Raw genomic sequence first — 18122 nt, 5'->3', positions numbered from 1 at the left:
AAATATGAATATGAAAATGTGAAGAGAACCACTAAGGTCTTACAGTGCAGGAAGCAGAGGGCTTTTCCTCCTGGGAGTTATTTCTCCTACTCCAATATGCAGTAGTTGTATAAGTTGGTTACTTTGTGACTTCCATAATCATGTTGCAGTCTTCTCTGTTGAAAACACCTTCCTTTTCATAGAGAGCCAGCTCCTGGGATGCCATGGTTTAGGATCCTGGGATCTCTTGGTTTAGGAACTGGCTTTGTAGCTTTGCTCCGTGTCTTATTCAAACTATACGCATGCTTCAGTAAAGGCTGAAACACGAAAAGAAACAAAAGCCCATGACTAAAGAGGCTTTCCTGAACATGGAATAAAACATGAATCTAGACGTGAGGAAATTAGAATCCATTTTTCAACGCTCTGCCCCAGCAGGAGTTGAGTGAAGAAAACAATTTGTGTGCCCTAAAATGACAGAATATTTCTTTCACCAGACACCCATATGTGTTAGTGTGCACATATTCCCCTTATTAAATGATGGGCTCACTCTGGGTCTGGATTTCAGTGTCTTCTTGCTGAAAATATCTGAGTATATATACCAAACCTAAGAGAGTCTACAAAAGTATTTTTGTACCACAGATGCTCATAGCTTATGTTTCTGTACATATGTATACCTGTATGTGTCTGTGTGCATGCACATGTATATTTACTTAATGGCATTTGAGAATGAATAAGACGGAGTTCATATCTTCCAGTAAATGTGCCAGCTCCTCATCTATGATTACTAGAATATACTAAATTCCTTGAGCCTCTGCTATGCTTTCTACCCCTTATGAAGATGTTATTTTTCTTCTTTTCTAAAATATAACATTGGTGTAAGGTGCCAAATCAACAGCCCAGCAGTCAGGAAGCTGCTTTTTAGCTCCCATCCTGTAGTACTCCCTCTGGGCTTCTGTGCCAAAGCTGGCTGAGAGCCCTCTAGTTACAGCTTCCTATTTCATTTGGCTTCTACTGTCTTCCTGGTGAATCACTTTACTAGCTTGGGCATGAGTACATACTGATCTTGTATACCAACACAAAAGTTCACACAGACATAGCACACCCACAAACTTAAATACAATATGTATGCACTCTATGCCCCCTCATACATGAAAGTGTGGACATACATACACCAACAAACTCAGGCATGCATACATAGATGTATACCCACAAACAGGACACAAATTTATGCACATACGTTATAGCCCATGTATATAGAAGCTCACACACATGTGCAACACAAATTCAGGTACATACACACTCCATAACCCATTCATATATGCATCCACATATGAATATGCACACACTCTGCATCATCACAAATATACAAACATACATGCATATGCACACATATACAAGTGGGCATGCACAGCTATGCATGTAGACACGCTCATACATGTATATATGCATGCATATGCACATGCATGAAGGCATCGCCACACATACTCATCATGACCCTTCTCTTCTTGCCTTTCACTTACACATTTTCATTTGCTCCTATTTTCTCATTTCCTCTCTCCTTATCAACATTCCCAGTATTGAGACCTTCATGATATAGTTCAGAACTGGCAACAAGACCTGGATTTACTTATCCACAAGGTGAATGAGCAGTCCTGTACACAAAATGTGGACATTTTCATAACCTGACTGAGCAGAGGAAACATCAAATCACTGAAGCTTAACCTTCAGGAAGCAAAGGGCCGTCTTGGCCTTACCTTCTGACACAGTCTGCCTGTGGTGTAATAAGTGAGGGGCATGGAATTGAACATTTCACAAAGCCTTTTCTCCATCAGCAGAGGTGTAACCATGTGCAGGGATTTCCATGTGCTCCCGGACACTTTTTCTCTATGGCTCCTTTGTGAAAGAATTTTGATTTTTCATGTTCTAACACTAACCAGCCAGTGCCGAACTGTTCTTTGTAGAAAGCTGAAGTGAGGGTATTTTAAAGTCGCTTCCTCTAAAGCCAGGAAGGAAGTGGTGTGTCTGGAGGGTCTTTGTCCCACACACAGACCTCACATCTGATCTCTTTTGCTTCTGTTGGAAGCACTGGGAAGGGTTGCTAGGTGTGTTCTTTGCTAAGTGACTGGAAAAGATTGAAAGGAAGGCAACTCTTGACGGAGTTATCCATGCTCTCGGTACCCACATTCCCATTTGGGATTCCAGGCTCTGAGCACAGAATTTTCTCACTACTGCTATATGTACCAAAAACAGCTATTCAGGTGTCAACCCCTAGCTACAGCTCAGTGTGGTCATGTACCACAAGCAACATTTTGGGGCATCTATGTGTCACATACATGATAATAATCCAAAGTATTTTCCGGTTTTGTTTTTGTTATTGTTTTTGATGTTGTTTGATGCTGGGGATTGAATCTGGATATATGATAAGTACATACTCTACCATTAAGCTACATGCCCCCCCAGTATATTTTAAATTTTATGTTTGCATGTGTGTGGGTTTTTTTTTTCAGTCTCTTAAGATTGTGATGGAGTTGGAAAAATGGCTTATGACTTTTAGCTGTGGTGGTGTGATGTCATCTTATTTTTGTTTCTGTTGCTGTGATAAAATTTCCTGTTGAAAAAAAAAACACAGGAGATTAAGGGTTTATTTCAGCTTATGGTTCCAGGTTACAGTACCTCACTGCAAGGAAGTCACACAGCAGGAGTCTGAGATGAATGTTGGCATTCCATCCGTAGCCTGGAAGCAGAGAGGAAGGAAATAATTCATACACACTTGCTTTCAGGTTATTTTCTACCCACCAATGGTTCAGGATCTCCTGCCTAGAGGATGTTACTACCCGTAGGGGACATGTCTTTCCACCTCAATTAATATAATCAAGGTAACCCTCCTCCCATACACCAACATGCTCAGAGGCCAACCTGATCTAGACAGTCCCTCACTGAGACCCTCTTCTTGAGTGATTTTAGATGGTATCAAGTTGACAATTAAAAGTAGCCATCACGGATGCCATAGCACTGTGCACTCCTTCACGTCTTCGGCGACACTGGAGTAAACACACCACCAGCCATGTGGAAGCACAGCCTGGATGATTGTGCATAATAATAATGCTCGATAACACATGACTGTGTTACTGCTTTGCATCCTTATTTTTAATTCAGATTTGACAATGTGCTCCTTCACGGCATATAAAAAGTGTTTACTGTGAACAGTTTCCCCACACTGCAACAGTCTCAGCCTCATGTGCTTTGTGTTTACTTCATCTCCCAACAACATCAAGAGGCCATATGGAGTGACTAGCCCACACTAAGTATTTTTGTGTGAACTCACTCTGTGGCCGTATACGGACAGAGTCACCTAACAAAAGCACCTTTCTCGGAGTGTGCCCTCATCATTGAGCCATGCATGACTGTAATGAGAAATGGCTTTTCTCACAGACCGACAGATGAAGGATATCAACTTCAGAGGAAAAACCTGCCAGCTCAAAACCTGTGAAGTTCTTAGCTCTCCCTTTGCATACTATATCAACCCTGTCTCTGCTCCCAAATGCATACCGCTGGGGTGCCCTCCACTGCCCACACTGCATCATATGTGGAAAGGTGGGTAGGATCCAGAAATCATGACTGGTGAGGAACTGATATCCAAGACAGCTTATTGGGGTATTAATGGGTGTGCTGTGTTCAAAGGTACTCCTCAGTTGTTCTGTTGTTAGTGGGACTCAGTGTGAGTCTCTGAATACTGAGAAGATCGGGATGTAACCCCTGACCTCAAAGACTTAGAAAGGAAAACTAGGAAGATTTAGAGTATGGCATACCTGGAGAACAGAAAGTGATGGAGAAAGCCAGGGTAAGGAGCCCCGGAGGAACTCAGCTTGGTGTGACGGACCAGGAGAAACATGTTGTCTTGACAGAGGAACAGAACTGGTCAAAGCAGTATAGCCGGGATGATGGGTCCAAGCAGATAAGATCATTTTGGTAAAAGGTAATGGCTACCCATTTCTTGGGATGTTTTTTCAAGACATCTTCATTGGTGATACTGCTTCAGAGCCCAGATGTTATAGAGAGGCCATAACAGCCCATTTTTAGATATCTTAAACGATAAGATGTCTTGACTTTGTAGTTATGAATACAGAGATTTGCCACAAAATGCAACCAAGTTTGTTAGTATTGAGGAAACATATCTGGAGACACTAAAATCACAGCAATTTAAAATTTCAATTAATTTCACACACTTTTCCATACAGAGCATAGAGCGTTCCAAATAAGTTTAGTAGCTGTCATATTGTTTGTTTTGTTTTTCAACTTGTTTGCTTTGGTTTTCTATCTTTTAGTAAACCTGGGACTAGACAATTAGGCCACACTGGCTGGCCAGTTGAGCTCCATGCATCTACCTGTCTCTGTTTACCAAGCACTGAGATCACAGGCGTAAGAGACCAAGCCTGACTTTTACATGGGTTCAGGTCCTCATGCTTGTACAGCACTAAACTGACGGAACCATCTCTCCAACCCCTCCATTTCCTTAAGCACCTACGGCCCTTTCGAACATTTCAAATGGAACCATTTTGAAGAGGGAATATGGCATCCCAGAAATTGGACACGTTTTTCTTGTTGCTCAAACTGAAGTGGGCAGAGAGATTGGAGTAAAGGAAAATTCTCCCAGCTGTTGAACAATCCCAGCTGTTGAACCAACCCACCGTCAGTCAACACTGTGTGTTGCCAGCTTGGGGTTCTGCTGGGCCACACAGGAATGTGACCTGACTCTTGCCACATCAGCCCAGAAACACAGGAAAGTAGGGGGTCCTTTGTAGTGGAAACACTGGCTCCTGTCATGCCGCCTGGAGTACAAGGCCCATGGGGTCAATGATGACTGGAAGACAGTATTTGGAGGCTCCCGAGGTGTCTCTTTAACATTCATGCTTTCTCCCACAATCTGCTCCTCTGTCTGCTTCTGCTTTCATCTCTCACAGTGCCACCCACCCCTCCTTGTCCTGTCATGTCTGTGGAATACACATCACTCCAGCGCCTTTCATCTGAGAGTTTACACCAAGATCCGAGTTCTCGTCAGCAATGGGCTAGCGCCAGTTGGCATTAACAGCCTTTTCACTCATTGGCTTTTACTCTCAATATTTGTACAACTTCTAGATTATGGCCTTTTGGGTCTGGAGACCCTTTAGGATGCCTTTCATGCCAGGGGTGAGAGGCTCAGGAAGTGACTTCTTTCATAAAATAAATAAATAAAATAAAAACATTGTGCTTTATTTATGTTTTTAATAAGTGAAGTGAGTTGACCAGCTTCTAAAGAAAGTGCCAAAAAGAAAATAGAGGTCTTGGCTTTGCTTGAGTCCTGGGAATGCAATAGAGACTGAGGTAAGGGGGAGGGTCTGCAGACTGTGTAAACCCCCTTTTCTGAAGCAAGCCATTACCTTGCACATAATCCAGAAACCTGGAAGACAGATCAATAAGAAGGCCCCAATGATAGCCAGGGAGTAACATTTACATACAGCCCTAGTTACTCGGCTTTTGCACATTTTTCTGCACTACCGAGACCACTCTGCTCCACCCACGTGTTTTAACTTGACCTTCAACTTAGTATTTTGAATATTTCATGCTCAACCCCAAACTGATACCCCTTCCTCCATTTGAAATTCTCCAAGATGACTTAGAAATACGTTGAACATATTCTCCAACAGCCTAAAATAACCCAAGAGTTGCATTTGAATGATTTTATCTGCACATTCTTCATACTCTGAATTATTTGCCTCCTTGAATGCTTATTCATTTCAGCTAGAATGCTATAGTTTTATGTCATTCATCTCTTTTGAGGTTTTATTAGTGTTTAAAATACAAAAGTTCTTTCTCTGGTTCTTGAGGAAGCAGTATTTTTTCTTCCCGGTTGATGGACTTAGCAAAGGAAATGAACATGACCTTCAGTGTGAGCTCCCGATAATAATCGAAGCTGCATGATTGACAAGCTTTGTGCCCTTGGGGAGCCTCTCTGAGACTTGATTTGTGAATCTACAAGTGGGGATTGAAAGAAATAAGGACCATGGCCAGGCAATGGTGGCACACACCTTTAATCCCAGCGTTCAAGAGGTAGAGGCAGGCAGATCTCTGTGAGTTTGAGGCCAGCCTGGTCTACAAAGCAAGTTTCAGGACAGCCAGGGCTAAACAGAGAAACCTTGTCTCAAAAAACAAAACAAAAAGGAATAAGGACTATGATGTCTATGGGGCAGAAACTGCGTCCATCTGCTAGCAGACACTACCCTAACCTCATTCTGAAACACTATAATGTACTCCAAGTTAGATTCAGAAGTTCTGTGGCCTGTGTTTGTAAACTGACTCCTGACTCCCTGACTTCTTGTCTTTTGAGATGTTAGCACCAGTAATTCCAAAAATCATTTTTAATTTAAATCAGTGTTTTTTCAAGATCTGGGCCAGTCTAATAAAAGTCTGAACATCTAACATTCATATATTAATTTGATTTTTGATATACAGTCACATTTATTTCCTGACCCAAAGGGACATGTTGACCCCTTCCATCGTAACTTGAGGACTTGAACCCCTCTGCAGAGAAAAGCTCGGAGAGTCTGGGACCCATTTGCTTTGGTCCATTTTGGACATGTGTTTGGGAATGACTCCATTCTCCAATTCCCTCGGCTGCTCTAAGGGTCCCTATAAAAGAAGGCCCAGGTTTTTGTCTGGTAGACTACGTCCTATTCCTTAGCCTCCCAGAAGGGCCGGTGAGGGATGAGTCACAGCTGTCCTGTGGCTCAGCCTACATCTCTCCAAGGCCACCAAACAATGCCCTCTCGCTCTGTAAGACAGTCTACATGAAGTCACTAGGGAAGAGTCATTGAGGACAAGCATGGGCGGCATTGCCTAACCCTCTGTAAGGAATGGGACTAACCTTGTAGTTTCCCAGACAGGACACATGACAATTGGTGTCCGAATTATTGTATCCATTGTATGATAGAAAAATATGAGTGTATAGATTAGGACTTATGAAAATTTTAAGGTAAGCCAACTTTCAAGCATCATCTTGCAGGCTTCGGTTAGGAAACTATGTAAACTACATCTGTAGTTTGGATTCTTTTTTTTTTTTTCCTTCTTAACCATCTGCCAATCTGGTTATCATTGATGCTGCAACCTTTCTGAGTACCAGCTTCCTTCATCTGCACCATGGTGAGACTCTGTCCCATTTTTCAGCTTATTTGCATATGAATTAAAGACAAACGTTGTAAAACACAGTCAAACAGTGAGGCTGTGCAGTCCCCAAAGAAGTCCTGATGATTGTTTCTAGCTTTCCTAGTGCCGAGGCAAGTAATACTTTTTTACATACTGCAGCATCCTTCTGCCATTACATATAAACCAAAACAGGATGGAAGGGATTCACCGAAGAGAGCCAAGAACAGGTTGGAAACGCAGTGAGATGGAAGGGGAGAAGGGAGCTGGCAGGTGGAGATCCCATTGCTAATGAAACATGCATCACCTTTCCAGGTAGATTCTGCATTGGGACCACTGTTTGAAATTGATTGGCCTACATGCTTATGAAGTCCCCATGATGCCATGTTCTTTCCTTGGATCAATACCCCTGGTTTCAGTGACATGTCGCAAAGGACTAAATAGCAAAGATGCTCTTTGGAGACAAGAATTAAGATTTTAGGACAGCACTGGGGTATGAGAAAATGTCCTAAGGGTTTGAGTTCAGAGGATCCTGGAGACCAGAGGGAAGCTTTGAACATCTGGAGCTGGGTTTCCGGGGGGAGACGCTGTGTTTCTGAAGAGAGGAAAGGTGCAATGAATGTTTGATGAGCTGAGAATGCACGCAGAATGACAGGCAGTAGCTAGCCCAAGTGTGGTTGGTGTTGAAGCGTGGTGTTCTAACTAGCAGAAAGTATCAAAAGCACAGCAACCAAAATATTTGCGGTAAGATATGCAAAAGAGAGTCTTTTGCTCACCCGGGCAGATCTTCTAAAAGGATGGTTCTCACCAAGTGACAATGTTGCCCCACCACCACCACCACCACCAGAGAGCTTTGGTTGTGTCCAGAGGCAAGGCTTTGTTGTTTGAAGGGTGGTATCACTAGCATCTAGTGGGTATACTGCAGGGAGACTGCTAAATGACCCGATGTATACAGGGTGGTCCTCCAAACCAGCCACCACCCAAGGCACAGAAGTCCCAACCCAGAAGGTCAACTATGTGGGATGAAGAGCTTCTTAAACTGAGTTCCAATGACACACTGCTGGGTAGTTCTGCATGGCCAGTTCCTGCAGGCTATACATCTGTGGGCCCCACGTCCATGGATTCGACCAGCCAACATAATGGAAATATATAACATATAAACATGGAAAATATAAACATATTCACAAACTTTGCAGGTTGGTTTAACATGTATAGATCTTTTGTCATTAGGTCTTAAACAACATAATACAATTATTTGTGTATCACTTATTCTGTATTAGGTTTTATATGTGATCCACTAATAATGCCAAGCAGCTGGGAGGATGCACATGGTTCTGGGGAAATACTGTCATTTTGGATGAGGACTGTGAGCACCCATGGAGTGGATATTGGTCTCACAGGGTGTCCCAGTCTCCCACAAATTTTGAATGATGACTGTGTTTTCTGTACGGGATAATTGTGCTTCAGTAAGGGAGATTCTGAGTCCCAATCATTTGGTGACTCTTTGTGTCCAGCCAATTTTCATAAACTTGTCTCCTGCAGAGTATTCCCAAGTCCCCAAAGGGAAGGCATTACCAAACCAATTTTCCACATATTACCACTGTTTCACAAACATGGAGCAACAGCTTCTAACCTAGTATTTTTCATATAAATTACTTTTGGGCGGAGTATTATTAATTACCTGTATGACAATAGTAGACTTAGTTGTCCTTAAATTGTTAACAAAAACAGTGAAGAATAAAGCCTATCCAAACCTATTTTGAAAAAAAAGAAAGCATAGAAGTTGACATGGTGACAGAGAATCCAGTTAGCCGGCTGGATGGGTAATGAAACCATAGAACATTCTAGTTCCCAGTTCTAGCTGTGATGACAAAAGCCTAAGATGTCTCATCTGTATGCCCAGATGTGAGTGCAGCCTTTTCCTTGGAAGGCATTCGCTGCATTTGTTGGAGTGAATTTATTGTGGATACTTAAGTGAGTCTTACCACCCCCTCTTATAAGTAAGTAGTTATAGCAGATGCTCATGTCTGATTGCTGTATTTGTAAACGGATTCTGTTCGCCTGCATTTTTCCCTCAGAAATATTGCGTTTATTTATTTCAGTGCATCTTTTTAGGCAATGCATTCAAGAGAGAGTGAGAATAATGTATACTCTCCGGTTGAATGGGAGGCCATGATTTAAGTGGAGGTGCTGGGCTAATATTAGCACTTTTGAGTGAAAGTAGAAGCTTAGAGGAGGGAAGGTGATGATTTATTATTGTTTACATGTTATACCACTGCCTTAAATTTCCTTAGTTACTCGCATGTAATATGCATTACTCAGAAGAGTTAGAAGCTGAGCGTGTGTTGTGCTAGAACGAAGCCTACAATAAACTATAACAAATGACAATTGGGTGGGAAATAAGCATGCATATTTAGCATATAAACCCCTGTATTTTAGTGGCCCAATTACTTCGCTTTTAAAAGCATGTTAGCATGCCAGCTCTCCCTTAGTCTGATAGGCTATAAGATTGGGAGTCTTGCTGGTCTGAAGGCCTTTTGTTCATTATTTGCTTGACGTCACTTCTAATTCCAATTTCCATGTAGAGCAAGATTAGTTCCTATGATCCACTATTGTTATTTAGGATGATTTTACGGGCATATTAGATCACTAATAAAGAGTGGTGAGACATTTCAGAGTGTTCTCCTTTTGTGCCCAAAGCAACTAAAAATCTTGGGTATTCATTCCGCCATTGTTGTTAGTGACCAATTGCCACAAATATTGGCTTTAAACTGCACACATTGAATGTGGCTATGGTTCCCTGTGCAGGAATGAAGTTACATGAGTCTAAAGTCAGGTGTTAAAGTGTCATTTCCTTCTCAGGTGTCTCAGACAAAATCACTTCCTGCCTTTTGTCGGTGACTACTGGTTATCCACATTTGCTGGGCTCTGGCCCCTGCCTTTGTCGCCAAAACCAGCATGACGGCATCTCTTTGGACTTCTCTTAATTAACCTATTTTGTTTGAATACAGCCAGGAACATTTCTCCACTGAGGAGACTACCTGCATAATCCAAGAGAATCTCCCATCTCTAGCAGCAATACCTGTGGGGCTAATCAGGAATCATCATCAAGGCCCCTGTTGCTCTCCAATATAACCTATTCCCAAATCTACAAATGAAGATGTGGATATATTTGGGAGCTCATTATTCTCCCTAGCATGCCTTGGGTCCCATTTCCAATACGACCTAAAAGAATGATTTCCCCCAAATCAGATAAATATATTTCATACAGTTTTTGGAGTCATTAGCTGTGACCGTGACTGCTTTAGCTTTGAAATTAAATTAGCCCAGACACAAAATCCTCAGGTCAGTTTTACCCCCATCCCCCACTTACGCCACACATATCAAACTCCCAAAGATGCCAGGGAGACCTTGCCCCAGGACCAGTGACTATCAGTAGACAGTGGTGGAATCTCTCCTCTCACAGCTTCCAGCCACCAGGCCCCATGTGTCACCCTGTAGCCTACATGGCTCGTTCAGAGAAGCTCAGCTGTGTCACTTCTGGCTTCCCTCAGGCACTGATTCCTACAAGCAGACAATTACTGGTGTCAGCAAGCATGTGGCTACGGCTGGCTGCATGATTAGCTGTTAATATTTGGAAAAAGGAATCACTTGAGCCCCATCCATGCACCCATCAGAGATAAACCACTTTATGAGCAGTCGCTTGGGCTGCCTGGTATTAAGGATGCTGTGTGGTCAGAATGAGGCAATGCTTATTTTCAGGGAGAGATGGAAGAAGGGAAGAAAACAGGGAGGAAGAGAGAGAGCACAAAGCAATGCCGTATTATTTTTGTAACGAGAGTTTGTGGACCCTTCTTTTTGGGGTAGCAAAGGGGTAGAAGAGATGGGATTGCAAGAGTTGAAGCTTAGCTTTGTGAGTTCTTGAATAGGTTTCTATTTAGATGTTCAGTCTTTTGCTCCTTTTCCAATGTGGGTCAGCAGAGAAACGAGGCGATGTCCTTGGAGCAAGTGTGATGAGGCAGCGAGATACAACCCTCTTTGGAGCCAGAACGATACTTTGGGACTTCTTTCTCCCTGTAGGGCTTGAGGACTGTCATCACCACATCTGTCGTTAAATACACATGAGGCTGCGTCCTGAGTAATTATAACTCTATTGGAATGCTATCTAAAAATTAGGTAACTTTTTAGTTGATGTTTTAAAATGCTCACTGGTAATCCCACTGTGGACAAAGGCCCACTCAGCACAGAAGAGTGTGAGTGGGTAGCCCTTTGCCCAAGGGTTGTGGATCCTAGTATCAGTGGTTTTTTGTTGTTGTTGTTTTTTTAATACGGAGAATAAATTCTAGGTGTCCTGCCTGAGTTAGCCCCCCCCCCCCAAATCCTCACTCCATGCCACCCAGGGCTTGCTCAGTACTCTGGGGGTTAGGCTGGTATCTTCCCTAAGCCTGTAGTCTTTAAGTCTGTAGGTTCTGGCTCCTCCTTCTTTCACACGTGCATTCTCAACACGGCCACCAGAGGGCGCGAGGCACAGTCAGATCAAGTCCCCACAGCTCTCCAGTGGCCTGCCACTTCTCTGGTGATAAGAAGGGAGGGTCCTTCGGGTAACCAGAAAACCTTCCGCCATTTGCCCTCAGTTACTTCTCTGACTTCTCCCCACTGATCCTCGGCTGCAATCCCGGACCACTCTATGTCCTGCAAATTTACTGGGCAATTCTTCCTCCTGCATCCATATGCTTGTCATCATTATTTCCTGTCTTAACGCCCTCTCACCTTAGATGGGTGTTCATTTCCTCCCTCATTGGCTTCTCTTGCTGTACTTTCTGGCACAAGCGTGTAGTAGGTACTCAGGAAACAGCTGCTGAGTTAATGAAGGGATACACAGAACCACAATGTGTTCTTGGCCTCTGAGTCCTTTATTGAGAGTCCCACATCACTTCTCATACTTGTAACTCATTGCCCTACACACTGCACACACCTTACTCAAATACCCCATTTCTGTAGCTGGAGTGAAACACGGCCCATCAGTACGCCCTGGGCGTCTTCCTTCACTTTACCTTTGCATGCTAAGGTATTGTGCCATGTATGCCCATCTCTACAGGTCTGCATCCTCTGTAAAAAAGCAAACCCCCGGGGCTAGAGGCTCTTTCCTCGGGTGACTGCTGGAATGACTGGTCTTAGAACCAACAAATGACTTGTTACATGAAGGAGCGAGCAATGGCTGAGCGTGATGTTCATAGAGCCCTTCGGGTGACCTTGTTTCCAGTACTTCCTACATTCTGTGACTGTCCACCCTGGTAACTTCCCTCAGAGTACTTGTCCTACGTAGTTAGTGGTTTTCTCTCTCTCATTAAAAAAAAAAAAAAAAGCTCCCAGGGTTGAGGGCCATGAATAATTGTTTCACTGTTGTCACCAGCACTTGGTATAACACCGCCACTCAGGTCAAGTCCATAAATATATGATGAATGAGTAAATCCTAAAGAAAACAAGCCTTCATTTACCAAAATTGGGTGCATGCTTCACTGGGCAAGCACATGCGTGTAATGTGAAAGGCGGTGTCTGGGCAGGCTGCAAACCATTATTCAGGTGTTCAAGGGTGACAGTGAGAGCCACAGCCCTTCAGATTGTGCAGGTCACAGCAGATGTGTCCGTCCCGTCTCGTGTCGTGTGGTGTGTGTCGTGTGTCCCGTCCCTGTCCCGTCCCTGTCCCGTCCCCGTCCCCCCCCCCGCCCGTCCTGTCCCCATCTCCCCCCCCCCCCGCTGTGATTGACAGGGGGTGAGACTGGGGGCTTCTGCCTCCTTTCCTTCCTCCGTTCTGGCTTCAGACATGCCGTTGTCTCTTGTAGCCTTGCTGCACTGATAGTGCTACCGTGAGTGTGACTGGAAAAGTTTCTGTAGCGTACCAGTCAGGCTCCAGCGTGACTCCTCTTCCCCAGCAGTGGCCTGATGAATGGCTTTAGGAAAGAAGCAGGGAAGAAAATACTGGTTTTCTTTTGTACTCGCTGGGTGACTTCAGGCAAGCTTCTTACCCTCTCTAAGTCTCCTCTATAAAACAAAGGTTTTTCTTGACCGGGCCCTGGGGGCTGGAGAGATGGCTCAGTGGTTAAGAGTGCACACTGTACTCACAAAGGACCGGAGTTTGGTTCCCAGCACCTATGTCCGCTGTGGGTTCACGCCTGCCTGCAACATCATTCCCAGGAGATCTGACTCTCTTCTGGCACCCACAGGCACCATATGCATATGCACAAATCTACATTTACACACACACACACACACACACACACACACACACACACTGACATCTTTAATAATGTGCATGAATGGACTTTATACTGTTTTCACCTGTTCATTCAGTAAGTATTTTTCGAAGACCCACTGCGGTCTGTGGGTTACCTAGGAATAAGTGCTGTGCTAAGTACCTCTGGCTTCCATTCCCGTCCTGTAGGGCAGGGAGGAAATAACCGAGGAAGGTATTTTCAGTAAGTGGGGTGCGGCCAAAGCAGGATTTTATGACAGAAGGGAGAAGCCGGCTGGAGGAAGGGAAGATGCTACTCATGGTGGGCTGCCTAGAGGAGACTGTTTTTGAGTCAAGCTTAAAATGCTGAATACACACAAAAATAGAGGCTCCTGAAGAAAATGCCTCAGGCCAGGGTATAATTCCAGTCCCCAGGAGGGACAATGCTCTGCAGTTTGGGGGCCACAAGAAAGCTTGCTGGGGCTGACAGAGGAGTGACAGCCGCTCCCAGGGACCGCAGAGCAGTGAGCAGAGATGGCCACCTAATAATTGAGCTCTCCAGCAAGGCCCAGGCCCATGTGTTTGGACCACCATTCCTAACACCATGTAATTGTCCAATAAATTCAAAGTTTCTATTTCACACTTCAGTTTTCCAATTAAAAGCACTTTATTTATTCTCCAGTGAAATAAAGGCCACAAGCAAAGTTGTGTTCCAGTAGTTTGTTGTGTTCATGCTAATTCACATTTATCACCAGTCACAAATTCAAATAAAGGCACAGAAAATTGATTCCCAGTAACATCCAATAATTCTTTTTATCTGCAGCCTGATCAAGTGCTGTGGACTGGATTAATGCAAGCATAGTTCCTGTGATATGGAGTCAAATGAATTATGTTACTTAAAGGAGATATTTGGGATTACATATCATCAAGAAAAGTACATTTTTTTAGACAGATCACTAAATAGTGCACACCTATAATCCCAGCACTTGGGAGGCTGAATCAGGAGGATTGTTGTGAACTCCAAGCCAGCATGTATATGTAGCAAGACCTGTATTTAAAAACTAAAGAAATGAAAAAAAGTATGTGTGCATGCACACATACATACAGACACATGCATACATGCCCATACGCACACAAATGGTTTGTTTGAAAATCTCTAAGTTATAGGTTTGTTTTTCTTAGTCTGTCATGCTTGTTTTTCTAGCAAACACTCAACATTCTGCACTCTTCCATATCCCATGCTAACTGCTTACACACCGGCCGGCCGCAGATTTTGTGTACTTTCCAGACAAACACCTCTAGCACTCATGGACTTATTCTCATCCTCACAGACACCACTCACTGTCTGTCAGCCTCCCAGCCTCCCACAGGCACTTGGGCAGCATGACCCCCCAGGACCTTCTTGAGTGTCCCTCAGACCCTTGCTCCCTGCTTGAACAGTTTGCTCGTGTCCCCTGTGCCCTTTGTGGTACAGTGTTCTTCCACGTTATTCATCTTGAAGTGCTTCTCTTGCTGTTTTCTGCAGGTCAAGGTCAAGCTGAACGTTCTTCCATTCCCAGCGTCCTCTCATGCCCCAAATGTCCTCTTCGTCATTTTCTGTCCCGTCCATTGTTAGCAGACTAATTTCTTCTTATCTGTAAGGCCCCAGCTGGAGCCATCTTTCCCAAGCACTGTATTCCGTCTTCTTCCCATCCATGTCATTCTAGGCATTCTCACGATGTCCTTCCAGACATTTCAGAATCATGAAATCCACTGAAGCCACTACTACCTTCCTGCTAGATTATTAGCTATTGGGGCAGGTGGCATGACTGTGGGAATTCTTTACACTCCTCAGTGCAGGGCACACGACAAAGGGGACAGCAAGCACTCGAGGAGGGTGTCTTGAATTTAAAACGTGTCCTTCCATGAAATGGCTTTGAAAGTACGTGACGTAGCCTTCTCCTTAAAAACCAGATTCAGTACAGTGCACACATACAACTGACCTCAGGGTGCATAAGCTGAAGACTTTCTTCTTCCCTTCCTTCCATCCCCTTCTCTCTCTTCTGTTCTCTTATCAACTGTGACATTTCAAACTGCAGAAATCCAAGGCTAAACTCTGTCTTCCATTCCATTGGCCTCTGCTCATGACCATGCATTCCTGCACCATGTCTCCACTCCCCCTGCTTCCAAAATTGAATAGAGAATAGATTGCTTTGAATTTCTATTGTTGGCAACTAATTGAAGGAATAAGTCTTCATGAAAGGTTAGTAAATATTTTTATGAAAGAAATGCTAGCAGTACAAATGCAAACATTCTGTGTTTTAAATCATTACCTCCAGGAAACCCCCAACTCTACCCAAAGTACAGCTTATAAAGTCAGTTAGGAACCCATTACTTTGTTGACATTGCCTTCAGTATATCTTGTTTCAGCTCCCTGAGCATCTGCAAAGTCCCATCTATATCAAAGATTCATACATTTGCAATTTTTCCACTGCATCATTGAAGTGGAGAAGCTCATGGATCTTGCAATATATTCATCCACATCTACTCAAATCTAGTTCTCATCATCACCAGCTAAGGTTTGAACTTACATCCATCTTAGATTTTCTGCAAGTACTTGATGCTAAGAATAACTGAAGGATATTTTGCACGTGTTTTCTCTGAAAATCTTGACAAGCTGGGACAGAAGGTACTGTCCTAATCACACAGATAAGGAAGGACACAGAGACCTAGAACCACCCAAACGTTTGCTTGACACCACATCTCTGACAATAATGTATGTGTAAGTTATTCCAGCTCTAAAATAAACGTTTTCCTTTGTCCTGGTAATTCCATTCCCTCCTCCATCTTTACAGCGTAGGTGTTGCATAAATTTTTGCAGTCCCTGGTCCTTCTTGGGAACTTGCATTGAGATCCTGAACGTGTCACTTAGCATGTCTGGGTTTGATTTATAGACTGTGTCAACATTCTAGCCCCAGGCTGTGTAGTGAGTAACAGTGTCAAGCTTGGCTTACTTGGCAAGAGGGTTGAGAAGGCGGGTGGGAGCAAGGCTGGTGCTGAGGTGGAGCACTTTGGGATGCTTCCTCCTAGTCTTGAATTCTTCAGCTTCTGTCTCCCTCACCGCACCTTTTGTCAAACTACATTTAAAAGTGGCCAGGTGGACTCAGAGGACTGCCTATCCCTCTATTTTGCCAAAGATTCCTCCTCTGCCTACACATAGGCACAAACCAAGGGTGCTTTCTTATAACCATGGTAACTAAGGAGGAAGTGCTAACCCAGGGTTCCCGGCATAGCCCCAGAGACCCGGGCATCTTTTCCTCTGCATCATCATCCATCCCCAACAAAAATGACCTTTACATCAGCAATTAGTGACAGTAGTGAAGAGAACCAGCAGGGGCTCCCTGAGACATCCGGTCTCTGGCATTGTTAAGATGTGGTCAAAATAAACTATGCAACCAAGGCCTTCTCTTCCCACCCAGCAGTTGTTGTGAGGAGACACTTGTCGTGTTCCAATGTGAACATGCACTTCAAGAAGACCAGTGATTGCTGTTTCTAGAAATATACAACTACGGTGCCAGGTTTCCCATAATCACCTAGTGTTGTGTTATTTCCTCTTTCTATTTTCCTTTTTCTAGCTAACCATCCTATATTCACCCATCTCCATAGCAACAGTGTCACAAAAGGCGTGGGTACCATTTCTTTGGGGATGTTTTGTTTTGTTTTGTTTTGTTTTGTTGAGACAAGATTTCTTTGTATAACAGTCCTAGCTGTTCCGGAATTCATTCTGTAGACTGGGCTGACCTCAAACTCAGAGAGATCCACCTGGCTCTGCCTTCCTTGGGGCATTCTTAAGGATCCTCCTAGCTCTCTTCTTCTCTCATATGGGTTCAGTGTCCAGATGGCAATGGTAAGGCTTAGTGAATGCCAACCAACCAGCCCTTAGCTTTCTATTCTCACTACTTTCTAAAAACAATATTATTATGAAGGTTTTATCAGAGATCCATAGTTTAGTTTTCATGTGAACAGGCCACTCTTCTTCCTACATTAGCAACTGCTTTTTAAAGCTCTTGTGTCCTATTAAAATAACAATATCAAATTATGTAAATGTGCTAATTGCTTTATTGAAATTAATACCCTTATTTAGCAAGTTAAACCTTGCAAAATGGCCATTTTTATTAAAAATTACGGAAGTGTGCTAGCTGTTTAAAGGCTAATGTAATTGGGTGAACTCAGCAACTGGGAAGTGTCAATTAATGGGAGATTGTTAAATAATATTGTTTAAACAATCCATTTTCTCTCAGAGTTGGGAAAATGGTCCTGGTAAAGTAATAATGACTGTCTGAGGCCTGAGGGGAGGTTTGTAAGTGTTTTGTTCTGCCCTGGCTTTGAATATGTTGCGTTTTCCTTTCTGGTTTGTCAGAACTAGGTTTTGTTTGGTAATAAAAATTGAAATTTAGCAGTTTATAGGCAATTAGACCCAGGATGCTTCTTCTTCATGAGAGTCATTGTCTAGATGGCAATAAACAGCCATGGGCCTCTCCAATGCAATACTGGGTATACTGGTTAGAATATTTAAAGGCATTTCATTCCTTTCTCTTTTAGATAGTTTCTGTTTTCTTAGAGATAGATTTGAGATGAAAAGATCTTTGTGCATTTGCTACTAGTAGTAGGAATGACTGCATTCCACAAGGAAGATATACGTATCTCTTGTGACTTAATTTCTTTTAGTGTAACCTCAGAAATAAGATTCAGCATA

The 18122-nt window shown here is 43.4% G+C and overlaps 1 protein-coding gene across 6 annotated transcripts in view; it reads left to right on the top strand.

The window, feature by feature from the left end:
• Positions 1 to 18122, top strand: part of Tenm2 (teneurin transmembrane protein 2) — a 942842-nt gene that overhangs the window by 409358 nt on the left and 515362 nt on the right. Inside the window, exon 7 of one of the 6 annotated variants that reach the window (XM_059270354.1) lies at positions 251 to 259. The exons of the other annotated variants lie outside the window; for them this stretch is intronic. Coding sequence (XP_059126337.1) covers positions 251 to 259 — 9 coding nt within the window. The remainder of the gene's footprint in view (positions 1 to 250; positions 260 to 18122) is intronic. 6 annotated transcript variants of the gene reach the window in all.

The sequence above is a fragment of the Peromyscus eremicus genome, chromosome 8a (assembly GCF_949786415.1).
Source record: "Peromyscus eremicus chromosome 8a, PerEre_H2_v1, whole genome shotgun sequence".
NCBI classification, from domain to species: Eukaryota; Metazoa; Chordata; class Mammalia; order Rodentia; family Cricetidae; genus Peromyscus; species Peromyscus eremicus.
Note: the sequence above shows the minus strand (reverse complement) of the source record. Positions and strands in the feature narration are given on the sequence as shown.